This window comes from Trichomycterus rosablanca, chromosome 2 (genome assembly GCF_030014385.1).
Source record: "Trichomycterus rosablanca isolate fTriRos1 chromosome 2, fTriRos1.hap1, whole genome shotgun sequence".
Classification (NCBI taxonomy): domain Eukaryota; kingdom Metazoa; phylum Chordata; class Actinopteri; order Siluriformes; family Trichomycteridae; genus Trichomycterus; species Trichomycterus rosablanca.
The window spans coordinates 17912968-17922705 of NC_085989.1; the positions used below are offsets into that span (position 1 = coordinate 17912968).

At 28.7% G+C, this 9738-nt stretch overlaps 2 protein-coding genes across 2 annotated transcripts; one reads left to right on the forward strand and one right to left on the reverse strand.

Moving 5' to 3' along the window:
* Positions 1–1393: 1393 nt before the first annotated feature.
* On the reverse strand, positions 1394–2225 carry LOC134330965 (hemoglobin subunit beta-like). The gene is made up of 3 exons (XM_063012285.1): positions 2069–2225; positions 1760–1982; positions 1394–1629 (listed from the first exon to the last, which is right to left on the reverse strand). Exons 1-3 carry the CDS (start codon positions 2158–2160, stop codon positions 1498–1500), a joined length of 447 nt encoding a protein of 148 aa, XP_062868355.1. The 5' UTR covers positions 2161–2225; the 3' UTR covers positions 1394–1497.
* Positions 2226–3246: 1021 nt separating this feature from the next.
* Positions 3247–4049, forward strand: LOC134331007 (hemoglobin subunit alpha-like). Its single transcript, XM_063012312.1, has 3 exons — positions 3247–3395; positions 3515–3722; positions 3821–4049. Exons 1-3 carry the CDS (start codon positions 3301–3303, stop codon positions 3947–3949), a joined length of 432 nt encoding a protein of 143 aa, XP_062868382.1. The 5' UTR covers positions 3247–3300; the 3' UTR covers positions 3950–4049.
* The last annotated feature ends 5689 nt before the right edge of the window (positions 4050–9738 follow it).

Consider the following 9738-nt stretch of genomic DNA (forward strand, 5'->3'; position numbering starts at 1 on the left):
AATCTGCTTGACTGAAATGATGGCTCATTTAATTTTCCTCAATACAAAAAATTGATTACCTAAAAAAAAAATTCTTACAAAAATGCCAATTAAAAGTATTGTTTTTATTTGTACCAAATATATTTTCATTTTAGTTATGCCGTGTCAACACGTTTCAACAAAAAAGCAAAAAAAAATTTTTTAATTGGAACTATTTCCTGAGAAGTTTCAGTGCTATTATATATGCCAGTTGTGTTGATATAAACGTAAAAAGAAACTGTACAAAAAGCAATGTTGACAAATACGACAACGAGTACTATGTGTCTCCAATATTATACCAAAATACGTGCTACTGTAAGTTTATTTTAGTAGGGTAGTCGATGAACGAAACAACAAAAATGTTAATACGTAGTAGTATTTAATAGTTTTTGGATTTACAACAAAATGTCATAAGTACAATAAGAAGGGGAACATTTTATTAATTTAATTGCAATCTGTGTAATAGGCGCAATCTTTTCTGTTCCAGTGCTGCTCACTTCCACAAGATTTTATATAAATATTTACAAAAATGCCTACCACAAGAATATTATATTAAGTTTGTTTCTGTTACTTGTGTGTATGTATGTATGTATGTATGTATGTATGTATGTATGTATGTATGTGTATATGAAGACTATTAAATGCCACTACATATTAAAATTATTGTTGTTTCGTTCATCGACTACCCTACTGAAATAAACTTACAGTGCCACGTATTTTGGTCTTATATTGGAGAACTATAGTACTTGTCGTATTTGTCAACATATATTATGAATGTGTTTTTATTATGTATATTTTATTAATGTACAAATGTGTTGGGGATATTACAAATGCAAGAGTATACCGCAGTTGTTCGATAGAAACGTTCACATAATTGTACCTCAAAAAAGTAAAAATTGAAGAAGTCGTTTTTTAAACATATTAATAGTTAAATGTTGAATGTAAATACTCTGGATATTAGAATTTGTTGGTGTAAGAAAGCGTGTACTGTATTTGCGCGGTACCATTGATGGTAAATGTATGAAACAGCTGATTGACAAAAGAGCTGAACAGTATTTGCTGTTGTTTGCACCTTTCCTATTACAAATCATTAATACTTTCTTATTTGACAGCAGTCCATGTGCAATACATGTTAATAATTGTGCAATATTTGGTTAACTTTCTTTAAAAATACTGTTTATATTTTTGTAATTTTTACTTACTTTCTACTTTTTCATATATGTGTACATATGTGTAAACACTTTGTATTTTTTATATTTTATATTCTTGAAAGCTGCTGTAACACTGCAAATTCCCCCCCGTGGGATAATAAAAGGCTATCTTATCTTATGTCATGTGCATATGTTTTAGAAAGGAAAACAGAATAAACTGAAGATGGAATTTCTTGGCAATTTTATTTATTTATTTATTTTTGCACCGAAAACATCATGTACTGGATCTTTGTATTCGCTGTAAACATCTTTGTATTTTAATAATTTCTTAGTGGTATTGCCTGCCCAGAGCTGACACAACGCAGTCTAAGAGTTTCTGCCAAGCTTCCTGAACCTCAGGAGTGAAGACGGAAGGTCCAAGCTTCATGGCTACACATACAGTGATGCACTCTGCAAGAAGCTGTGAATAAAAATCGGTTTTAATTATTTTAAGCACAAGTAGCATGATCTATCAACATATGCTAAAATTCAACTCTAGCGTTAAAATGTCGTTACATTTTTTATTGTAATTTAAGTGTAATTAGACGTACTTTGAAATTGTCGGGATCCACGTGCAGTTTTTCCGAGTGAATAACACTCAACTGTGCGTAGCTTTGTTTAATATTATCCAGGTTCTTCACAGCTTTCTCCAAACCATGCATGACCACCTTGCCGTGGGCAGCTACCTTGGCGTTTCCTGTAATGGCTGCGGCATTAGACAGATTACCAAAGGAAGCGAAGTACCTCTGGGTCCATGGAAACACAATCAAAACCCTAGACAAAGACATCCGTTATGTTTACAGTGAACAAAAAAGTCAATGCACATTTATCTGATGTTTATAAATATGATGTTTGCCTACCTTGCTAGTGCCTGTGGTCCAATTTCGTCAACGCTGAGCTTTCCCCACACATCACTGATAATGTGGCGTTCGGCATCTGTCCATTCAACCATCGTGGAATCTTACTGATTTTACCAAGCGCAAGAAAACTCTCCTATAAAATTTTGACTTATTTTGCGCAACGAAGCTTAATTTATTAACACTGGCAATCCACGCCCTAAACAAAAAAACTGGATTAGATCCGAACGTAGGGCAGCTCTAAAAAGATAGGCGCCGTGCCAAACATCCAAACTTTTTTTTTGAAACATGGTCAATTGGGCGTTTTTCAACTGCAGTAATGACTAAAAAATTTGCCAAGACAAACAATTAAATAATTAAATGAACGATTATATTTACGATGTGCACATCTGAGATCTATATATATATATATATATATATATATATATAAACCTAAATGTAACAACGAAGAAACGAAAAAACTATATTAATAATAAAATAATAATAATTCATATATTTGAATGACCAAAATGTGCCAAAACTAACCATTTAAATAATTAAATGAACTATTACATTTACAGTTTGCACCTTCGAGACACACACATACACATACATACATTTACATAAATGTAAATATATTTTATATATACATATATATATATATATATATATATATATATATTATACATATTTTATATATACATACATATATTTAAATATATATAACCTATAAAAATATATATATAAAATATATATATATATATACTGTATATATATATATATATATATATATATATATATATATATAAAACCTAAATGTAACAACGAAGTAACTATGAAACTAAATTAATAATAAAATAACAATAATTCATATATATGAATGAATGACAATTAGCCAAAACCAAACATTTAAATAAATAAATGAACGATTAAAATTACAGTGTGCATCTTAGGAGACACACACACACACACACACACACACACACACACACACACATATTTAAAAATTATATATTTTTAACCTACATGTAACAACAAAGAAACTATGAAACTACATTATAATTAAATGTGTCTTTATTAACACCAGTTGGGAAAAGATCCAAAACTGTCCGACCAGTCCAAATACAGGGTGGGGTTTAGGTTTGATATGGCAGGGTGTGCCTCATATCAGGCTAAATAAAAACTGGCACTTCGAACACGCATCAAGTTATATCTCTGACATTGTTTATTGGGTGGAAAAACGGATCAGTGCAGAAATGAGTCTCTCGTCTAAAGACAAAGCTGCCGTTAAGGATATTTGGACCAAGGTCGCTACTAAAGCCGATGACATCGGACACGAAGCACTTGCCAGGTGAGCTAAAGGCTACATTTTTAAGCAACCAGTGTAGTGCATCTTACACCTTTTAGAAGTTATATATCTCATCTGACGCTTTTTTAACTTTTTTGTTTGATTCATGCACTTTTATGCAGACTGTTTGTCGTCTACCCCCCAACAAAGACATACTTTGCCCACTGGTCGGATCTTCATCCCGGATCACCTAATGTGAAAAAGCATGGAAGCGTAATTATGAGGAAAGTTGGAGAGGCTGTTGGCCATATTGACGATCTTAAGGGATTTCTGAGCCCTCTCAGCGACTTGCACGCTTTTAAGCTTCGAGTAGACCCTTCTAATTTCAAGGTAAAAGACTTTCATGGCACTATTTTTAAACCAACCGTGTAATAATGAACAGTAATAATTAAGTTACTAAATCTGTTATTTGCTTTTCTTTATAATAGCTCCTGGCCCACACCGTCATCGTGAGCATTGGAATGTACTTTCCTGCTGATTTTACCCCCGAGGTTCATGTGTCTGTTGACAAGTTTTTTCAGAACCTGGCCCTGGCCCTGGCTGAGAAATACCGCTAAATGAAGAAGCAACTACATAAAAATTCGAAAAAAAATATGACACGTCAGTTTTTTAAAAATAAATACTGATAATAATAAACACAATAAAATATTAACAAAATGTTGTTGCTTTTTATATTTACTCATTGCATCAAAAACTAAATGTGTAACACACCTAACTTTTATAGTAACCCTAATGCTGCATTCATGTTGCATACACCATGCATAAACGGGGTGCGTGATAAAAAATAAAAAGAATTAAATGCAGGGGCTTAAGTGCAGTTGTACATCGTTATGTCATGAAATTTTGCCACAACACTAAACTGCAAGCTAAGCAGCAAGGACAAGGTCATTAGAGAGCTTTAGCTTTAATCTGCGTGTATGTTGTTTGCTTTAAAATGCCTTTGGGAAGAAGACGCTGCTGAAAAGCCTAAAAGAGATTAACACATTACCAGTTATACTTTACTACAATATCAAACAGTTTATGGAACTGTAAAGTAAAGAAATTTATGTTAAAAACTTTAAATCAGAAACCCAAACCATCTTACCGTGTCCGTGTGTTATCTGCAAACACTTGACCACTATAAAGTTAAATAAACAGCATTCATTTTTAGCATACGCTTTTATCCAAAGCGATTTACACAATGAGCGGAACACGATGAGCAACTGAGGGTTAAGGGCCATGCTTAGGGACCCAACAGTGGCAACTTGGTGGTGGCGGGGCTTGAACCGGCAACCTTCTGCTTACTAGTCCAGTACCTTAACAACCGAGCTATCACTGGCATTCGTTCGACCATTAGTCATTACAGTAGAAGTAACACGTAATACTTACTACTCATTTTACTATTTTATAGGCAAATAAAAAATTTGCAACACACTGCAATTACAACTTTAAGTTAAACTCAAGATTACGTTAATTCTGATTAAGAAAAAAAAGAACTAAAGACTCTTCAAGCTCCCTCTGCAGCTATCGAGTACAGGACCGTCATAAACCTAACGTATTTTGTATTCTTGCATGATTTTTTTACTGATGTAAAACTAACTTCTATATTCACACTTCAGTGTTCCTCACCTATACAATCCGTATTTTGAATATAACTTTGTATTTGTTTTATAATAATTTTATAATAAAAAAAGTAAATAGGGTGAAGTCCGGTAATTTTGATATAATACTTTTTGATAGACTACCATTACAACCCACCTAAAAATCTGTGGAGTACCTTAAGTGTTACTTTCAAAATTTGTTATAGATCTCTGCCATTTATAAAAAAGTGAAGTGCCAAGTAAAATACTTTAAAAACTTTGGACTTTCAAACACATTCCGATTTCAAGTTCAAGTAAAATGGGATGGATGGTAGGTTAAATGGGACAATGTCAATAAAGTTAAAAAGGACACCAAACGGAGTCACGTGACGCGATGAAGGTGAACGCTGCGTAGCGGGGAGCTCCGTGACGCGTCATTATTTTTATCCTTTTGAAACTATCCGAAAACTGTCAGAAGTAATTTTTTTTTGCACACAACAGTGAATTATAATTTAAAGATGTCAAAACAACCGAAGATTAATACATTTGGTGAATGTAAGAGGCAATTACGCTCGCGCAAGGCCCCGAAGCAAAAACTAATCAAGATGGCGAGAGCGAATATGAGGATGAACAGACCGATATGGCCCAGGATATCGCCAAAATATATGACACTCTGAAACAAATGGCGAGTGCACTTGAAGGTTTGGCAGCGGTTAAAAAGACTACTGTTTCGATTGAGGGAAAATTATCAGCTCTAATAACCAGGATAACGGACGTGGAAAAAAGACTTGAATTTCTTGAAGATACAAACCGCGAGATAAATGATCAGGCCGCAATTAACCCACCACCAGCTAGATCAGAATTAGCAGTTCTCCACTGCGGTAAAGTTAGTTTTATATTCGACATTCGTTTAACATTCGCCATTCCGATCTATATAAATGGTTCAAAAAACACTTAACACCTACTTATTTTACGAATTCTTGCACAGATTTAAGTGGGCAACATACTACAAAAGCTATTTTATAATAATTTTAAGGTTAAATGTATTTATTTAAAGAAAGATTAAAATGAAACCGCTGATTAAGCGTCAACTTCAGCTAAAGCGTTAGGGAGCGTCATCAAACTAACAGAAAAACGTAGGAAACATTTACTATGCACTTATTACAGAGAAAAAAATCCATTAAAGTCTTGTAATGTATTCATGGATTCATGTCAATCTATTTTTTATAAACACAAATTATTGTATCTCACAACCTACAAACCTTGTTTTATAGATACTGTTTTTATATGTCAGTTTTTTTAATTTAAAATTAAGATAAAAAAATCCATGATATTTTGATATTGGAGACAAATAAATCTATTCAACTATGATATGATTTAATATAATAAACGCAAACTATTTTTAATATACACATATTAATGTCCCTCACATCCTACAAACCTTGTTTTTTAAATAATACTTTTATTTTAAATTTATTTAAATTTATAGTTTATATCAATGAATACGTAATAAGTGTTTATAAGAGATACATCTATTAAACTCTTACATGATTTAATAAAAGAAATCCAAACTATTTTTAATATACACATATTAATGTCCCTCACATCCTACAAACCTTTTTTAAATAATACTTTTATTTTAAATTTATTTTAATTTATAGTTTATATCAATGCATACGTAATAGGTGTGTATAAGAGATAAATCTATTTAACTCTTATATGATTTAATATAATAAAACCAAACTATTTTTAACATACACATATTAATGTCCCTCACATCCTACAAAAGTTGTTTTATAGATACTACTTTTATTTTTAATTTATTTTAATTTATAATTAGGATCAATGAATCCATAATACTTTTATATTGGAACTAAAGAAATCTTTTAAACTCTTACATGATTTAATAAAAGAAACCCAAACTATTTTTAATATACACATATTAATGTCCCTCACATCCTACAAACCTTTTTTAAATAATACTTTTATTTTAAATTTATTTTAATTTATAGTTTATATCAATGCATACGTAATAGGTGTGTATAAGAGATAAATCTATTTAACTCTTATATGATTTAATATAATAAAACCAAACTATTTTTAACATACACATATTAATGTCCCTCACATCCTACAAAAGTTGTTTTATAGATACTACTTTTATTTTTAATTTATTTTAATTTATAATTAGGATCAATGAATCCATAATACTTTTATATTGGAACTAAAGAAATCTTTTAAACTCTTACATGATTTAATAAAAGAAACCCAAACTATTTTTAATATACACATATTAATGTCCCTCACATCCTACAAACCTTCTTTTTTAAATAATACTTTTATTTTACATTTATTTTAATTTATAGTTTATATCAATGCATACATAATAAGTGTGTATAAGAGATAAATCTATTTAACTCTTACATGATTTAATATAATAAACCCAAACTATTTTTAATATATGCATATTAATGTCCCTCACATCCTACAAACCCTGTTTTATAGAAAATGCTTTTATTTATTTTTTTTAATTTATAGATAAAATTGTTATATACATAATACTTTTATACTGGAACTAAATAAATCTATTGAACTCTGATATGATGTAATATAATAAACCCAAACTATTTTTTAAATACACATATTAATGTCCCCCACAACCTACAAACCTTGTTTTATAGATAATGCTCATATTTTTATTTTATTTTAATTTATAGTTAAAATCCATAATAATAAATCCATAATCAGTGTGTATAAGAGTTAAATTTATTAAACTCTGATATAATTTAAAATAATAAAGTCAAACTATTTTTATTAATTACATATTAATGTCTCTCACATCCTACAAACCTTGTTTTATAGATACTGTTTTTATTGTTATTTTATTTTAATTTATAATCATGATCAAAATATCCATAATACTTTTATACTGGAAATAAATAAATGTTATGAACAATGTTTGTAGGATGTGAAGGACATTAATATGTGTATATAAAAAATAGTTTTACTTTATTATAGTAGATTATTTCAGAGTTTAATAGATTTATCTCTGATATACAATTATTATGTATTTACAGATATTAACTTTAATTTAAAATAAATTAAAAATAAAAGCAGTAATTACAAAACAAGGTTTGTAGGATATAAGGGACATTAATATGTGTTTTTAAAAAATAGTTGTATTTTATTATATTAAATCAAATCTGAGTTTAATAGATTTATCTATGATACACACTTATTATGTTTTTTTTTATTATGGATTTGAACCATAAAATAAAATAAAATCTAAATAAAAGAAGTATCTACAAAACAACTGTTGGATGTTATGGACATCAATATGTGTATATAAAAAATAGTGTGGGTTAATTATATTTAATTATATCAGAACTTAATAGATTTATCTCTTGTACACACTTATTTTGGATTTAATGATCTTAACTATAAATTAAAATAAAAAAAATTAAAGCAGTATCTATAAAACAATGTTTGTAGGATGTGAGGGACAATAATGTGTGTATATAAAAATAGTTTGGTTTTATTATATTAAATCTTATCAGAGTTTAATAAATGTATTTAGTTCCAATATAAAGGTATTATGAATGTACTAATTTTAACTATAAATTAAAATAAAATTAAAATTAAAGCAGTAATTATAAAACAAGGTTTGTAGGTTGTGAGGAACATTAATATGTTTATATTAAAAATAGTTTGACTTCATTATATTAAATTATATTAGAGTTTAATAGATTTATTTGTGTCCAATGTAAAAGTGTTGAGGATTCAGTGGTCTAAAGTATAAATTAAAATAATAAAAAAAATAAAAGCAGTATCTATAAACCAATGTTTTTAGAATGTGAGGGACATTAATATGTGTTTATCAAAAAAAGCTTGCCTTTATTATATTAAATCATTTTAGAGTTTAATAGATTTATCTCTGATATACACATATTATGGATCAATTGATCTTAACTATAAATTAAAATAAAATTAAAATAAAAGCAGTATCTACAAAACAAGTTTTGTAGGATGTGAGGGACATTAATATGTGTATATTAAAAATAGTTTGGGTTTATTATATAAAATTATATCAGAGTTTAATAGATTTCTTTAGTTCCAATATAAAAGTATTATAGATTCATTGATCCTAACTATAAATAAAAATAAAATAAAAATAAAAGTATTATTTAAAAAACAATGTTTGTAGGATGTGAGGGACATTAATATGTGTAGATTAAAAATAAATTGGGTTTATTAAATTAAATCAGGTAAGAGTTTAATAGATTTTTTAGTTCCAATATAAAAGTATTATGGGTTTACTAATTTTACCTATAAAATAAAATGAATTAAAAATAAAAGTATTATTTAAAAAACAAGTTTTGTAGGATGTGAGGGACATTAATATGTGTATATTAAAAATAGTTTGGGTTTACTATATTAAATCATGTAAGAGTTTAATAGATTTCTTTAGTTCCAATATAAAAGTATTACGTATTCATTGATCTTAAGTATAAATTAAAATAAAATAAAAGGTATCATCTATAAAACAAGGTTTGTAGGTTGTGAGATACATTATTTTGTGTTCATAAAAAATCGATTGACATGAATCCATGAATACATTACAAGACTTTAATGGATTTTTTTCTCTGTAATAAGTGCAGAGTAAATGTTTCCTACGTTTTTCTGTTAGTTTGATGACGCTCCCTAACGCTTTAGCTGAAGTTGACGCTTAATCAGCGGTTTCATTTTAATCTTTCTTTAAATAAATACAATTAACCTCAAAATTACTA

Bases quoted from the DNA above. Each gene is read 5' to 3' on its own strand.
- LOC134331007 (XM_063012312.1), top strand. From the start codon at position 3,301: ATGAGTCTCTCGTCTAAAGACAAAGCTGCCGTTAAGGATATTTGGACC. The intron at 3,396-3,514 runs GTGAGCTAAAGG...ACTTTTATGCAG, and splicing joins GGACACGAAGCACTTGCCAG to ACTGTTTGTCGTCTACCCCC. The intron at 3,723-3,820 runs GTAAAAGACTTT...TCTTTATAATAG, and splicing joins TAGACCCTTCTAATTTCAAG to CTCCTGGCCCACACCGTCAT.
- LOC134330965 (XM_063012285.1), bottom strand. From the start codon at position 2,160: ATGGTTGAATGGACAGATGCCGAACGCCACATTATCAGTGATGTGTGG. The intron at 1,983-2,068 runs GTAGGCAAACAT...GTCTTTGTCTAG, and splicing joins GGACCACAGGCACTAGCAAG to GGTTTTGATTGTGTTTCCAT. The intron at 1,630-1,759 runs GTACGTCTAATT...TTTTATTCACAG, and splicing joins TGGATCCCGACAATTTCAAA to CTTCTTGCAGAGTGCATCAC.